General features: G+C 38.6%; 1 protein-coding gene across 7 annotated transcripts in view; it reads right to left on the bottom strand.

The window, feature by feature from the left end:
* LOC134541332 (ninein-like protein) overlaps nucleotides 1-8,943 on the bottom strand; it is a 100,328-nt gene extending 91,385 nt beyond the window's left edge. For 6 of the 7 annotated variants that reach the window (XM_063384748.1, XM_063384743.1, XM_063384749.1 and 3 more), the window contains exons 1-4: nucleotides 8,884-8,943; nucleotides 8,311-8,626; nucleotides 4,317-4,474; nucleotides 555-654 (exon numbers count right to left, since the gene is read on the bottom strand). In XM_063384748.1, the coding sequence (XP_063240818.1) occupies nucleotides 555-654; nucleotides 4,317-4,474; nucleotides 8,311-8,602 (550 nt within the window). In that variant the 5' untranslated portion in view covers nucleotides 8,603-8,626; nucleotides 8,884-8,943. Of the gene's footprint in view, nucleotides 1-554; nucleotides 655-4,316; nucleotides 4,475-8,310; nucleotides 8,627-8,774 lie in introns of all 7 variants that reach the window. The other variant, XM_063384744.1, reaches the window with a different exon arrangement.
* Nucleotides 8,944-17,272: the final 8,329 nt, after the last annotated feature.

Genomic DNA, 17,272 nt, shown 5'->3' with positions numbered 1-17,272 from the left:
TCCAGTTATACTTTCACAGACACAAGCAATTAAATTTTATAAACTTTTATATACAAAACCAAAAAAACAACAAAAAAAAACATACATTTTGTTCTTTCTTTACAAATGTAATTGGTCGCTAAACATTTGAGAGAAGGGTAGCACCCACGCTATATATTCTACCAACTGAAGGGAACAAGAAATTTTTAAAACTACCAAACAATCTGTCGAAGAAAAAAAAAAGTTGTAACGTAAATTGACCTCTCTTAAATTATGTTAATCGTTGTATGTAATGGAAAAGGTTTTTGCACTGTTCAGCGGGGGCCACATCGTGTCCAAGCATAAAAATACCTTTGGCAGTTAATTATTAAAAAAAAAAAACATAGTGATTCGTAGTCAGATAGTTTGTTTAATGTAAATAATTCCATTTTGATGTATCAGATTACTATAATTGTGATTGTAGTTATTGTTTCAGTTGTGAAATTAATGTTTTTAATAACTTGCAAACACGTGACATGTTTTCAATAACTTGTAAATAAGTAAAGCCGAGTGAAATATGGTATATAATGTAGTACCTGGCTGTCTGGGGAGGTCGCAGTTGTTGGCAGAGTCACCTCCCAGGTTCACTATCTCATCCTGCTGCAGACGCGCTTCATTCCGCTCCTGCCTCGGCCTCTGGAAACAAAACACACTCTCCTCGGTGGGAAAACCTGCAGGAACGTAGCAACCATCCATCCATCACAGCCAGTGTTGCTGTACATCAGAAAAACATTTCAAATTTGTCTAGCAGCAACTCTAAATTGTTATTGGTGATGATTAGAGACCTGAAAAATTCGCGTGTTCATTTCGTGTTATGCTAAAATTCAAATAATTTGTACCTTAGTGCTGCTTCTGTCATTGGTCCACTGTTAATCTGGAGGACTGAGGGCCAATTAGAGACCCTCACTCATAGAAGTGTCGAATCACAGGCCACCCAGTAGAGACGACTCACAAGTCAGCAGCCAATGAACAGTTGGCATTTGCCCGAGTGTGTAGATGATATTGGAGTCTATCCTGGAGGTCATTGAGCCCACGAATTTTCCGAGTCTCTAGTGATGATAGTTCGTAAAGTAAGAATACTGCCCTGTGAAACTCCTACAATTATATCCACGGAGTCTCCAAATTTATTACTTACTTTTACGCACCCAAACCTATTAGTCCTACTTTATCAAATTTAATTAGAAGTATTTCATGCGAGACTGAATAAAAAGCCTTGGCAAGATCCAACATTACACCAACCCATTTTTTTTTTACCTTGTTCAATGTATCTGTGCACAAAGTTTGTAACTTTGTTTAAAGCATCATTTGTACTTAAACCTTTTCTAAGTCCATATTGACACAGTTTTTTTTTAATTGTCTGAAAATCAAATGAACTGTTTTTTTATATATGTATATATTTTTTAATTGTTGAGATGTTACTTAGTAATATTGATAGTGGTCTAAAATTTGAAGATGCATAGTTACCTCCCGTATGCAAGAGCATACCAATCGCTTCCTGTCACAATTTAGGAAACTTTCCCTAACTTAAGCTTAAATTTTGCAATATGAGCTACAGGTTTGCAGGATTTATATTTGAGTCATTTTAGTATGTTTACACATATCAGTACCCAATGTATTGGAGTTTCTCATTTCAGAAATAATAGATTGTATATCAGATTCAGACATAGGAGCTAAAAAAAAGACCTTTGACAAATTTTTGTATTACTTGATTAATTTGTGGACATATAACTAGACTTACTTTTAAAAATTTCTAAAATATTTATTTAGCTTGTTTTCAGCATCTTCTGGATATAATGTGGCATTTATTATGTTGTTATCATTTGAAATAATTTTAATATCAACTTTCTCATTTTTTGAGCCACTAAAATCATTAATAATACTCCACATTTTATTAGAATTATTTTGAATTTCAGCAATTTTGGTTTTATAGTAATGGTCTTTAGTTATTTATGTAAATGATGTAAGCCTGTTTCTGTAGTAACAATATGTTCTTCTTAGTTCACAATTTCAAGAATTGTATTCAAGAAAATTTAATAAATATTTTCTACCAAAATTTGTATACGTACCACTTTTTTTTTTTTTTGCAAGAGAGCTTTGACATATAACTAAATAACCTAGAATAATGATCCGCTATCATAAGAGAGTAACACTGTAGCAAAAACATAATTTTTATTTAATTTTTGCAAATGCATGATATATACAGATTTGTGGAAAAAAAGTGTACATTTGTTCATACAAGATGTCAAGCCATGTTTATCTGGAATATTCAAACATTTTTTTCTGTTTATTTATCATAAATGGTGTACATATATTTATATTAATGTCTCCAACTAGCATTAACCATCTGGTATAATGATACGTAAACACACACACACTAAAGAATTTAGAAAGTGGTCAAGACATCCAGAAGGAGATCTGTAGACAGCTAAAAGCGAGGCATGATTTGAAACAGTGGTGTGCCAATGTAAACGAGTGCAACAGTAACACGCAAGCAAAGTGCTTCCTCGAAGGGGATTCTGGTCTACATCGGCAGCCAGTTTGCTCCTGATAAACCCTGCTACTCCATTACTTTTAAGAATAATTGTTTTGCTAAAGTAGGTGCTGTAGTCCACACAGGAATACTGCAAACCCTGCCCACGCAGCCAGTTTCCAATTTGAACTATAATATAAGTTTTACTCCAATATCAGATGATAAGACCAAGAAATGTTTCACGCTTTTAGCTTATACTTCCAATATATTTAAATGCAGGACACTGCAACCATCATCTTTAAATGTTCCATGTAATCCCGGAACAGTCAAGACAGTCCCATGTGAAAACGTGTTTATCTAGGGATTGTCAAAATTCATTCATAAAAATTCCAATGAGTTCTAGAACAGATTACATTTGCGACATCTTCTGAGGTGAATTCTACACTCCACTCTCATGCGGACAGCGACAGTGTCTGGGTCGGAGGGTGATGTCTACCACCTGCAGCCGGGCACTCACGGGGTTGCCACGGTAACCACACCTTGTCCCCTAGAGAGCTAACACCAGGCTGTTCAAGTGTTCACACGATGTGGCGGGGGACTCGGTTGGTGCAAGTTTTAAGCAAGTTAGTGGGGCACGGACCTGCCAGGGAGTCTCCGTCGCCAGCGTGGGGACGTTGCTTGTTTCCCCGTCCACCTTTACAAGACTATCACAACCTGGCCCGCTCTCTGCGTCGGGCTCGCTGTGCTGAGAGCTCACGTCGGCTCTTACCACATCCCACACACCGCTTGGTACTCACACACACACACAAACACGCGGTCAGACAAATATGAAAAAAAAAACACACGCGGTATGCGAAATTGGTATTTACTACACGTCACTCTGTAACACGTCTCTTGTACAATAGTAGTGATTACAAAATAAGTAAAACTGCATAATTCCTTGCGGCACGACTGGCTTACGGACAGTCCAGGCAACCTCGTGGTGACAAAAGGTTCGTGTTAATGACAAACTGCCCTAATTGGATTGATACGTAATTAAATTAAGAGGTAAATTAAGAGGTAAGCTCCGGGGATGCTAGCAAGCTATTTAAATTAAATAAAAGAGAACGGAATTTCTATGCTCAGTTGATTCTAAAGATGAAGTCCCCGGAGTGCGAGAGTGTGTCCTATCTCGTGTGGCGATGCGAAGCGACTGGGGAGAGACATGGTCGCCGAGGTGGTTCGTCAACGCAATGGCGACAAACTGAAAGTACTGTTAGGCGAACCCTAGTGGTGCCGCTGATGTGGGTCAGTTAAAAAACAAATATTTATTTTAAAATTACAATAGAACTAATCCAGACTTAAAACCATTTAACAATTTATGTAAAACAATTACGGCATAGATCAATAAAATTTAAGATCGCTTTCGGCAGTCCCGGTCAATTGCTGTTAAGAGGTAACTTAAATATATTAACGTCTGATTGTTTACAAGACCTGAAAGGACATGAACACTATTAACGTACAAGAAAAAGCTTACAATATTAATTACTATACACGACTGACTCGACTGCGCCCTCACACACACACGTTGCCGGCGGGGAGTTCTAACGCCAGGAGGACAGGGGTGAGGAGGGGTGGTGACGTATCAGGCTCTGCGGAACACAGCCCCAGACGTCAAATGGCTGCTCTTCAATTTTATACATGTTAGTGTAAATAATTCTCCACAGTACTCCACTTCAAGCACTAAATATTAAACAAGCTAGGTAATCTAACATCGTAACCAAATTCGGCATGGTAATTTCCAACCATATGTTCCAAAAATTAAAAGGATTCACAAAACTAAGCTCACCATGAACACTTCTTGATGTTCTCCGTCGATGGACACGACCAACTCCAGGTCTGAGTCCTCACCGTCGTCATCTTGCTCATCGAACTCAGCACTCTCAGGTCGAGATCTGCGGCCGTATTTCTTCTTGCCAAACACAAATTTTGGGGAAACTTCCCTATCTGCAAGGAAATAAATTACTACATTACACACGTACAGTGTTTGTTTTATAAAATCAATTACAAAACCAGCGTTTTAAAAAGTTATTTCAAAGACCTGTCCCTTTTAATGTCTGTAATATTGTTGTCATTCACAATTGTAGTACCTCAGTGCTGTTTCCTCTATGTCTGAAACAAACTTACAAAAAAAAATTGTAGTCCCTAGAATATACGACTGTATTGAGTTTATAAAAAAAAATTAATCTAACTCTTGCTGAAAGATGAAACCAAAGGAATGGTGACTAACAAAGAGGAAAATGAAGAAAATGTATGAAATATTTATCAGAAGAAAATGTATGAAACCCTTTTCAGAAGAAAATAGGGAGAGAACAAAAGTTGATATAAAAGAACACTTTATTGAATAATCAACAACGGAGGATTATCTACGACTAAACCTGCCTCCGGGAAAAATAACCTAGTTGATAATGCACTGTACATGTTTATAAACTAATAGACCACATTCTTACTAGTCTTTGTGCATTCAGATGAACAAACACAAACTTAATTTTGCAACACAGAACAAAGTAATAACAAACAGTCCCAAAGTTCGATGATAAAAATAAAATCCAAACATCGAAGCAGACCAACACGATGCCATATAACCCTTTCAAAAATATTCTGGTGCAAGACTGAAAAACAGATCAGCCCAAATAGTTTGTTGTGTGTTTCTGACATTATTTCACACGTGTACAACTATCCGAGGGTCTCCGGGAAGAGACGAGAGGCTGAAGAGATCGTGACGGGCTGCGAACAAGGCACCATCACCGTCTTGACCGATACAAAACTTGTCAAGCCAGATGTCTGCAATAAACCACAAATAAATTTGGACAAAAAACCATCACACAGGTCGACCAAGGGCCTAAACTGTGTGGTTTTCATGACATTTGTCAAAAACACTATTTTTCTTTCACCCACTTCGCCAACCAATGGAGCTAATACATAAGGATCTCACCACAGGTGTATACAGTAGAACCCTGTTATAATGTTCCTGCATATAATTTTTTCCTGCTTATAATGTCATATTTTTAAAGTCCCAATATTTCCCCCATAAGGACAATGTATTTATTTCCTGCATATAACGTTCATAAATAGTGTAATTTCCTGCTTATAATGTTTGCTTTCTAACATTTAATAAATTGAGAAAAAATGTTTTAAAACCAAATTATTCCAACTTTTACGATAAAAAGTTTCCTTTATGTATGTTTATGTTTACAATCACTGCCATACAATACATGAAGTTTGTTAAAATACAATTTTATGCAATATACTGAAGGTACACAATGTTCATAGTTATGTATAAGTTGGCACCCTTAGTCAACTCTTCTCTTCCTTGCCATTCTAGTGGGTATTCAGATGCACGTACATAGTCCTACGATATTTAAGTTGCCAACCATTAAGCGAGGGCATAACTAAAAGTGTTTTCTATTGCTTACAAATAATTTTTTTTTCATTCATACGTAGGAATCCCAAAATTAAACATTTTCAGGTGGCGAAGGAGTAGACGTTCTCACTCTTAATGTTGTCATCATGAATCGTGAGACAATTTTACAAAAAATGTGGCAGTGTATCTTTAAAGGCAAACAAAATTTAACCAGGGAACAAGACGAAGTTGAAAAATTGTTGGCTTGTTTCAGAAAATTCATGTATCAAGTACACTATCTTTGGTTTTAACATTAAAGTTGTTTACATAGCTTTGTGAGTCCACTGGTACAACGCTCGAACATTGTTAAGTGCTAAATTGAGATTTCCTGCTTATAACGTTTTCCTGCTTATAATGTTTTTTTCTTGTGCTCCCTTGAAAAACATTATAACAGGGTTATACTGTACTATAAATTAAAAATAAAAATTTAAGACTGTGAGCAATTGTCAAGGTTGCACGTGTGTTGCACGTGTGTTGCACGTGTGTTGTTTTTTTTTTCTCTCATCCACTTTGAGAACTAAAGCAGATAGGTAGAGCTGGCACACTTGGGACCTTCCTACAGGCATCAACTATAATCAGAAATTAAAATTGGACAGTAAATCATCGTTGAGGTTGCACCAGGGCCATTGAGAGACTCCAATTTGTGGTTTTCTTAATACCTCTCATAAACATTTTTTTTTCAGCCACTTTGCCAACTATTTTTGACAAATCTGACGTCCTACAGACGTCTGCTATAAATAAAATTAAAATTAGACTATAAACCTTTGTACAGATTGCACCAGTGCCTTAGAGGACTTCCAAATTATGTTTATAATGGTAGCTAACTGTCAAAAACTTATTTTTTCCCAACACTTTAAGAACTAGTTCTGATAGAGCTAATACAAACAAACTTCCTTACAGGTGTCCAACATCAATAAAAATTAAAATTGGATGGTAAAAAAAATTGTACACTTGATTGAAGGTCCCTATGTATCAGCTCTGTCGATACTAATAAGTGAAGTGGGAATGAAAAATAAAAATGTTTGTGACATATCACGAAAACCAAACACTCAAAGCCCTCAAAGGCCCTGGTGCAACCTCTACGAAGTTTACCATCAAAATAAATTTTTATTTATAGTAGATATCTGTACGAAGTTACCTACATATCAGCAATATAAGTAAGAAATGGTAAAGAGTGTGAAAAATATGTTTATGGTTATTATCATGAAAACCACACATTCAATGTCCGCAAAGACCCTTGTGTAACCTCCACGATAACTTACCATCCACTTATAATTTTTACTGATAGCAGACACCTGTAGACAGGTCCATATGTATCATGTATCGGCTCTATCCGCACGAGTTGGTAAGATACACATAAATAAATAAAATAATGTTTGTGACAGATACCTTCATAACCACAAATTTTAGGCTCTCAAAGGCCGTGTGCATACCTCTTCAACTGTTTATCCTTCGATTTTAATTTACCTATATAAGAAACCTGTAGGAAGGGTCCTATGTATCAGCTGCATCAGTATCGTTTCACATTTTGACGTAGTAAAATAACGACCAGGATGGTAGGTATTTGCCGTAGTTGCGTGGAAAGACTTCAGATGTGTGTAGCTGGAAGGTGACCCCGCACAATACCCGGGAATGGGCTACACAGCTCGGCGGGTGGAGAGCACAGAGTGGAGTCACTCGGGCTGCCTGGCAGGACCCTTAGGGAGAAGGCAGACTCCGTGTTGGTCGGGCCAATGATGGAGGGTGCAATTGTGATCTGGTGACTGAAGCAAGGGAGCTGGAGAGCGGCGAGGTGTTGGTGAAGGGAAGGGCAAGAGGGGGACATGCACATTCTGTCTAAAATGATAAAGGAGATGGGGTAGGAAGCATTACAGTGAAGGAGGTCTGAAAGGTCAGTCAGGCTGTTTAAGGTGATAAAGGGCGAGAGAGAATACATAGGGACAGCGAGGAACTAGAGTAAACTACACACTGGGTATAGAAGGCGAAGAGATCACACGTGGAAGCTTCGAAGGGAATGGAGGCAAACAGAAAGAAGGAAGCATGCCTTAATTGTGGGGGGGCAGAGATCAAGTGGAATAGGTTGGAGGAAGAAATTCTTGGGGTGAGAGATGCAAGGAATCTGAGGAGATGACTAAAATTGAAAAAAAGGGGGGGGGGGGGGATGTGAAAGAAAAGAAACAACTCCTTGCCACGGGGTGAAAGCCCAATTGCAAATGTAAATGAATCTAAATCCAACAAATCTAAAGGCTGTTGCTGTCACAAGCCGGATAGCGCCAGACATACAGCTGATTTCAGCACAATATGATTGTGAGAATTGATTGCTGGATTAGGTCAGCTACATCAGAATTATTTTTTTGTTTAGTCATAATAAAACACAAACCTGGCGATCCTCTTCCAGAGATTTCTTTTGTAGTTTTCATTACATTCTGTGATTCTTCTAAGAACGCCAGCAGACCAGCTCGGAACTCTTGGAATGTTATTCTTTTATTCGGCTCGGTGAACTGGCAGCCGACGATGTAAGCCATCAGCTCCTGGCCATGATCGTCGAGTTGCAACTTGTCGCACAGCTGCTGCAGTCCGCTGAGGTCCAGGCTTCCCTCGCGGGCTTCGTCGCAGCTCTCGAACTCCACGAGAAGTTGCTTCTCATAGGGGTCCAGCTCTTGTTCCTCCATCTCACTGCATGCCTCCCCTCTTCCCTGAAACACGTCGCAATTAAATTACGGTGTTCAAATATCACTGCGTCACATAACACACAGACACACACATATTTTGCCCCTTAAAAGTGCACATTGTAATTCGAAACACAATAAAACAGTGTTTGGTTTTAAAATGATCAACACTTACTTAAAACTGAAAAGTTAGAGTCATTGTACGCAAAATAATTTTGTTACTCTAGTATATAAATAAAACAGAAAAACCATTATGCATCAAAATCGAAAACACGTATACAAACCTTACGAACAGCTGTACAGTTTATACACCACAAAGCAAGGATAACATAAAAGGGAATACAAAAAACTCTTCAATACTCTCGATTCAATTTGACATCATAGAAGTATTAATCTCTGGTTGAAGTGCTACTTGTACGAGGGAATGTTGAACTAAAATTATACATCTAGATAATATCAAGCCCTTAAAAAGTCGTGATTTGAGGCGAGTGGAGTATTCTTACATTTGATTAACCTGTCAAGTTTTTTCTCGGACTTTACTCGCCTGCCCCTGCAAGCGGCCCTAAATGTTTAACAACCACAGCTAATTGATAAATTATAAAATAAATTATCTAAAACAGTTTCTGTATGAACTATTAAAAACAATTATTCAGAATCTGAGGAAACGAATTTTAATGCAAATTTAACGACAGCTTGATAACGAGGGATCCTATTATTAATGTTGTCTTAATAAGGATTACCTAAGTCTATGGGTAAAATTTAACTTCAAAAATAGCTATCAATTTTTTTTTACGACCCCACCTTAACATCTGAATCTTACTTTCGGTTAAAGTTTACTGTCAATAAACTGAGGTCTAGCTGGTTTAACTGATGCTAACAAGCATCAGAAAAGAAATTAGTAACATATCAGGCGAGGTTAGATGTTTACAGTGACAGTGAGGATGACTATTTCTGCAGTGCCAGGGCTTAGGAGTATAAGTCAAAATTGGCCATTTTTCAGTAGAGCCTTCTGAAACTTGAACATTGCTATTAATATTTTCTATTTTTTAAATGTTGCTAGCTTTTGAAAACCTATTCCAATTATAATGTTTTTACAGAAAATGAGATTACATAGGTACCTTACTGAAACGTCTTGGAAAACCGCCCTAAATTTTACACAAGACATACATCTAAAAAATAAATAATTAATTAAAATTATAATTCAAAAAACCTGCATTATCTGTTTCCAAATAGTGTCGTAGGCTGGTCGACTAGTCCCTGACATGCTTCCATCCTGCCGGCTACTCAGGGTTCGGTAGAGGGGGGTCCAAGCCGCGGTGCCGAGGGACTTAGTCTCCAGAATTGAAATGAGAACAACTTGAATAAAGTTTCCTGGTTCTTTATCCTCAAGAAGGTGAACACTTTACATGGGGCTACCGCGTTTCCGCCTGTGACTATTTCTATATTGGGCGAAGCCCGGTTCCGCCAACTAATATGGTAATGAAAATACGGGACGTCCCGCCCGTGACGAGTATTACTCTCACTGTAAGGAATAGAATTCTCTATGACCCGCGCGCAATAGGATGTATGTCTGACTGTACACCACAATGACCGGGAAGAAATGTAAAATCCTCAGACCATACGATGGCGAATGTCCAGTTTGAAAAAATAAACCGCGACTCGCAAAAATTAAGAGACGAACACACATGAGCAAAAATGACAAAATGAGAGCACGCGACTGAATGACAAAGTAACAAACTCGACTACAAAGCTGAAATCGCTTCAGCATGGGAAAGTCTAGAGCTCCTTCTAATACCGCACCCGTTCAATCTCACTGTCCCGGAGCGACGTCACCAACACATGCATTGCCTCTCGTGCCGGGTCCACGACTGACTCCCACTAGCGCGGAGCGGCCCGCTTCCGTGACCGGTGCCACTCGCGTCTGACTGACGACTCCCTCCTCCCCCGCCTGGCGCGACCGAGCGCCCGCGTCTCTCCCATCTCCCCGAGCCCGCGGAACACGCTGATTGGTCACAGGTGGAAGCCTCGGCCTTGGAGCCCGGTGAGCAAATAAAACTTACACAAATACATAACCCTTCAATACAAAATTAATTATAATAAAATATATGCAAAATATATACAAAAACGTAAAACAAAAATATATTTACAATAAAATAATATGTCAAATACTGTATGGAAGCAAAACGTCACACGTCACCTTCACTTGCGTCGCACTACATACGAAAGAGATGGCACTGGTGAGGCATAACGACCTGAAGGAGCCGGGGAGACACTTGGGTCGACGTCAATAGGACCTAACCTGTCCTTCCATTCTATTCTTTCTAACTTATTCTCTTTCATGTAAACATGTAGGTAGCTATTTTTATCTTCATGTGCACACATACACCGAAACACCATTTCAACAGTAGTAAAGTGTAACTGTACACATAAAATAATAATAATTCAATCAAATTCTCATTATTATTATTATGCTCCTACAATGAAGTTAAATCCACTTGGTCTCAACAGTATAACTCTTACAACTACTTTAACTTGTATCTATTGTGTCACTTGGTCTCAACAGTATAATTTGACTTGTACTCTAAGTTTCTTGAAAATCATTTTCTTTTAGCCGGGTTGTTAGCTTGGTATAAAAACGAAAAAATCGACGGTTTTAAGCCGTAACCTTAATTATAGCCAGGCGCACTACAAGAGCGAGGCATTCTCTCTCAACACTCAACTGAATTAACTAATTGAAGGGCTGAGGATTAAAAGGGAGATATCAACCAATTCATAATGTTTGAGAACAGTGAAAAGAAGATTTTGTTTGGAAATATAAGTATTGTATTGAGCTACTACAAAATGCTGAGTCTTCATTTTGTACATTCAAATATTTATCTTTCCACCATGATGTCGTACCGCCGAAGGCCACAAAGCCCGGCCACCACCCGCCAGTATAGGCCCCCGCTGGTGGAACGCACCCCTCGCCGAACCGACACGAGTCAAAGGAAGCACCCTCCCGCAAGTAGCCCTAGTGCCCTGTAACTTAAACATACTCACCTAGCAAGGATGCTAGAAAATTAAGCCCCATTAAACTCATCAGGTATATTACCCAAAGTTAAGTGCCGGGAATGGAGTTGAAGCATTAGGATCGCCGCTTCCTTCAAACACCGCGCGTCTGCGCGGGCGGCGGCTTGTCGTTCCCTCCTTCTTTCCCCATCCTAGTGTGTGCTGGCTTGCTTCTCCCCTCTCCTCCACCGTTCGGCGCATGCGCGCTGCGCGACACATATGTTATAAAAGCAGACGTTTTCAATTTATTCGGTCTTGTTGTTCTTGTTCTTATTGTATCAACTAGCTCGTCTGATCTCGTTTAGTCCATTTTGAGAGCTCGAGTAATTGTTAGCCAGCATGTAGTCAGTCAGTTAGACTTTAACTTTGTACGACGTGCGCGACCTCGGGGGAAAGAAAATGTAAGTTGGAGTAAGGCGGTGGCCCTTGCCATAATGTAAACGTTTATTGAATTTTGTGTGTTTTGTCTAAATTCCCTTTCGATCGCCACCTGGAAAATTACTTTTGGTTTTCATGTAATTTGACTTGATTTAATTTAACTTCATTGGCTTGTAACTGTTCTCCCCTGAGTCGTCGACGTCCGTAAAACGTAACGTAAATGTTCATTTTTAGATAATGTAACTTACTTTTGTAACACATGTAATGCGCATAAGGCAGTGGGTTTTCGCTGCATTTTGGCAATCTAGTAATTTGGCAGTTTCAAATGTGTCTACCTTGTGACGCCCTCTTTCGAGGCCCCTTAATGGGACCGCGCATATTTTGTACCATGTTGCGCCGGCGTAAAATATAACCTTTTTTGTAGCCTCGATAATGGCTCGTTCAATTTTGCTGTTTGTGTTAAACTCAAAACAAACCATTTTGGTTTGTTTGTTACGTAATGATTACCTTGTTTTTTTATTTTTGTTAAGTTTTACTAAACCTTTATTATCCTTGCCATGCTATGGCGTCCCACCCCGTCCTTATGCCTGTAGGCATTACAGTGTGTCTTAGTGTGTGAGTGTTGGCCCCCTAAGGGCATCCCAATTCACTAACGCAAATTCTTTCCCGTGCGGCCTGGGGCCTTAATTATAGCGGAAAACCGCGTGAGTGCATCATAGTTGTAATTAATTATAAAATGTGCAGTGAGGGGAGTGTTTGAATAATAAGCGAACAGTCGCGAACTTGAGCCCCAATTTTTAATGTTTTATCGGCTAATTGTGTGGTCACAAATTCAATAGACACAGAACCAGTTGAGAGTAGCCATAAATCTAATTAAAAAAAGAGTGACATGTAATTAGCACGTAAGTTTACCAGTTTATATTGTATAACGGTAAATTCGAGATTTTGGCGTGAGGGAACAATGACTCCCTCCCTGGCGCCATGTTCCCCCGGCAGTTCTTCGCGGCTCGCGGTCTAGGGCGGACGTGTTCGTCCCGCGGAGTGTAATCACCTTTGTCTCACTGATCGTCATACTGGTAATTATTTAATTCTTCAAAACCCTTTTTCAGTAACCCTCCGCGAGTCCCTAGACCATTTACGGTGCAGGACTTAACCCTGCCGCTTTACATTTCACTCCAGTGACGCGTTCATGTCGCCATGCGAGTAACAGCATAATGGACCTAGCCGACTCCAGACCACAGAACTTTTGCTAATACAACCGCGCAAACGCCTGCCAGTCACAAACTTTAGTAATTAGCGAACACGTGAAGTGTCAATTTAATTATAATTTACGGGGCTGGCCGACTCCAGCCGAGACACAACATATAACTGCCGCTAGGGAGCGTAGACAATTAGTGTAAGCAGAGTAGGTACTATGCCTTGTACTTTATTTTAATTAACGTGTCAGTGTAAAGTGTTAGAGCAACGTGTCGAATATAATTGTGTACTTTGTAAACAGTGTTTGCGGCATCGCAAAATTAAGTGACACGCACAGAGCGTAATAAAATCCACCAATCGGATCTTGCCGTCAATTATTTCACTCAAACCAGTAATCACCTCGACCGACCGTCCGCATATGGTGTGTTGTAAACCAACTCACAGCCTACAGACCTAGTTAACACGCTGGGGCTAACGAACCACACGATGCTCTACCACCCCGTGTCTTAAACAACGGCTAGACACAAGGGCTAGCCTGGCGCCCACCTGGTAAATTCGGCATAGAAACAACTCACTACACACTAGGTCCTCCCCGGGTTGCGACCACAAAAACCTGGGTGATGGCAACCAAACCACACTTTTTCATTGTTTTGTTGTTAAATATTTTATAAAAATTCGCAAAAAAATTAATTGTATTGTTAACCCGAGAAAAAAATTATAAGTGGGCTATCAGCCACATATTAACGTATCATAAAGTTAGAAGTGGGTTAAATGTACAGTGTTGTACAGTGTTATTAATGGGAAAAGGAACAATATCTGAGGCCAATATTTTATTCTTCTATGGAAAAGAAATAATCAGTTTGCACTACTGGTGTTATTTTTTCCTCAGGTGGTCATACTGGCTTATTTATCATTGTAAGCCGACCTCCGTAGCGCAGTCGGATGCACACCGGCTTGTGGTGCGAGGAGTTCTGGGTTCGAGTCCCGGGCAAGGCATGGGTGTTAATTTACATGCAGAGATTTGATTGATAAGATATGATATGACAAAGAAAGCTTCGAATAAGAACACATTACCCTATGGCCGTGGGCTTCAGGCTGTAGGCCACTATCAACTAAAAACAAAAAATTTCATTGTAATGCACAGTTATGAATGCAGAGTCGCAATGATGTTTATTTTGTTTCGTCATGTCGGAATTTCAGTCTCAAAATAGGTATGTAAGTTTAAAAGAAGGTGATACATTTTTAACTCCACCAGAATTCTACCAGGATATTATTCGTGATGATAATAGTGTTAACGAACCTGCTATTGAAACAGGCAAGTGCTTAGACACATTATAAAGTTTTGAGTTCTGGATTAACAGACAATAGTAAACAACATATTAGGGAAGATGAACCTGAACAAACTGAATATGAACATGAAGGAGGAGAAATTGAGCAACAAAAGAAAAAGAGCGAGGAAAGGGAAGAACAGCTGATCCACAAGGGGATCTCCGAGAACATAGACGTGAGATGCCAACATCTGCAAAGAAAAAGCGAAAGTGTGAAGAAATGTGGAAACAAAATGTAAGAAGAAAGTTAAAAAATTAATTTGAAGCTTATACATCAACTAGTAACAAACAGGTTAATGCAACAATGCAAGTGGTTACAGAATGTTCAGATGGATGTTATTTCAGCTTACAGAATAAAGAAATTCATTTTGAAATATTGAAGGAACTTCAAGATTACGTTAAACAAAACCTTTTTCTTAGAGGTATGATTTCAGTAAAAGAAAAACAAAAATCAAGAATAGCAGAAGAAGTCAGAAAAAAAACCAGGACAGTGTACGAATACAGTGTAATGGAAAATGGTCAATGTGTTGTTGTTGTTGTTGTTTGCCAAAGCGGATTCATGAGTCTGATTTGCATTAAGAAAAAGAGACTAGAAAAATTACTGAAGTCGGTTAGTGCAGACGATCCTGGAATGGCACTTGATAAAAGAGGTAAACACACAAAAGAAAGAACAAGTGAAGTAATAAAAGACAGTATTAGACATCACATTTCTTCATTCCCAACAGAAATGAGCCATTATTCAAGAAATGTGAATTTAGAAAAAATGTATCTCTCTCCATCTCTGAATTTGTCGAAAATATTTAGGCTCTACAAGGAGATACATCCTGAGGCTGATGTAAAGGAGTGGCTTTACAGAGACATTTTCCTTCATGAATTTAATCTTGGGTTTGGGACACCTAGAAGTGATACATGTGTTACTTGTGACAAATTTTGTGCAATGTTGGTAAATCCTGACTTAACTGACCTGGAAAAGCAAAAGCTGCTTACGAAAAAAGAGTTGCATGTCAAGAAGGCAGATAAAGGGTATGAGGAATTGAGGAATTATATCAAAAAGAGTGATGGCAATAAGAAAGAAACTATAACATTTGATCTGCAGTAAACATTGCCTACACCTCACCTAAGCCAATCCCAAGCAATTTACAAGCATCAGTTGTGGGTGTATAATGAATGTGTACATATTGGATCAACTGGAGAAGCATTCATGGTTCTTTGGACTGAGGGAGATGCAAAACGTGGGTCATGTGAGATTGCGACTACTCTGCTCAAGACTTTGGTGCTTATGCGTGGTAGAAAAGCTCTGCCTGTTCAAGAGTTAGTGTTCTGGTCAGATAGTTGTGCTGGGCAGAATAAGAATTTTCAAATTATTGCTTTGTTGTAATATCTAGTGCAAAGAAAGTTTGCTGCAACTGTTCGACATCGGTTTCTTGTAAGTGGACATACTTTTCTCCCATGTGACGGTGATTTTTCTCACATAGAGAGGCAGAAGAAATTGAATGTGAATGCGATACACACCCCTGAAGACTAGGAAAAAGTTGTGAAAGAAGCTAGAAATGAGAAACCATTTGAAACTTTAGTGATGAAAAGTAGTGACATATGACTTCAAAACATTTTTCGATGAAGGTTTCAACAAACCAAAGTCAGCCCAGAAAGTGAGAATACGTGAGGTAACAGAGTTTAGGATAGACAGAGAGGATCCTTATGAGGTGAAGTTCAGATATAGTAGTGTAAACATCGAGTCATACGACTCATTCAGAATTTGCAGACCTGGACGGGCGAAAGTTGTGCCATCACTGAAAAAGTTGTACCACACAAAAGTGAAAGTAAATACAAAAAAAGTGAAGGACCTAAAAGATCAAATAGACTTTGTCCCTGAAACAAAAAAAAAATACTTTAGGAAAGAATTTTGCTGAGCAAGCTCAACTGGTTGACAAGGAATGCAGTGTCACTGAATTCCCTGAAGATGATCCTGCTGACTGGGAAAATAGTTACTGATGTATGTACATACATTAAGACTATCTAGAAAAGAAAAGAGAAATGTACATGTTCTACACCTCTGTCTTGACTTACTTTTAAATCCAAACTTTCAAGAGTTGTTTTAGATGTATGTAACATTATTTAATTTTTTCCTAAATAAGTTTGAATACATTTTTAAATTATTAAATATCGCAATACTAATTCAGTTAAGCTTCAAGAAAAAAACATTATAATTTTTAGTATAACAGTAATTAAAGTATTTTAAAACTAAACCAACAGCCTATTATTGCACTGGAAACAATGGTAGTCTTTTTATTGAATATGAAATAACAATCCATTTTATATTAATCCTCGTATGTTTGACTGTTCTTGTGTATTTTGTGCTTTTTTGTATAGTAAAAATAATGTAAAGGTAAATCTCATTATTTTGAGGTGTATGGCTGATACCCTCGTCTAATTCTTTGGCATGTGGTTGATAGCCCCGTTATAATATTATTGGTTGATAGCTCCATTATAATGTTGCTATACAACGCAGCTCAAGAAGTTTAAAACTATATTTAGAGTGTTAGAAGTGGGCTACGGACAAAACCAATGATACAAACGAATTCTACACGAAATTTCCTATAATAATATGCTGGAAAGTCATTTTCGCAATTTTGGCTTATAGCCTTCTTCTAATCCTTAGCCCTTCAATTAGTAAAAAAAGTGAAGACATTGGTAACTATCTCTAACTTTACTAATTATAAGT

The sequence above is a fragment of the Bacillus rossius genome, chromosome 18 (genome assembly GCF_032445375.1).
Source record: "Bacillus rossius redtenbacheri isolate Brsri chromosome 18, Brsri_v3, whole genome shotgun sequence".
Lineage (NCBI taxonomy): Eukaryota > Metazoa > Arthropoda > Insecta > Phasmatodea > Bacillidae > Bacillus > Bacillus rossius.
The sequence above is the reverse complement of the archived record's forward strand: the minus strand, read 5'-3'. Positions and strand labels throughout refer to the sequence as shown.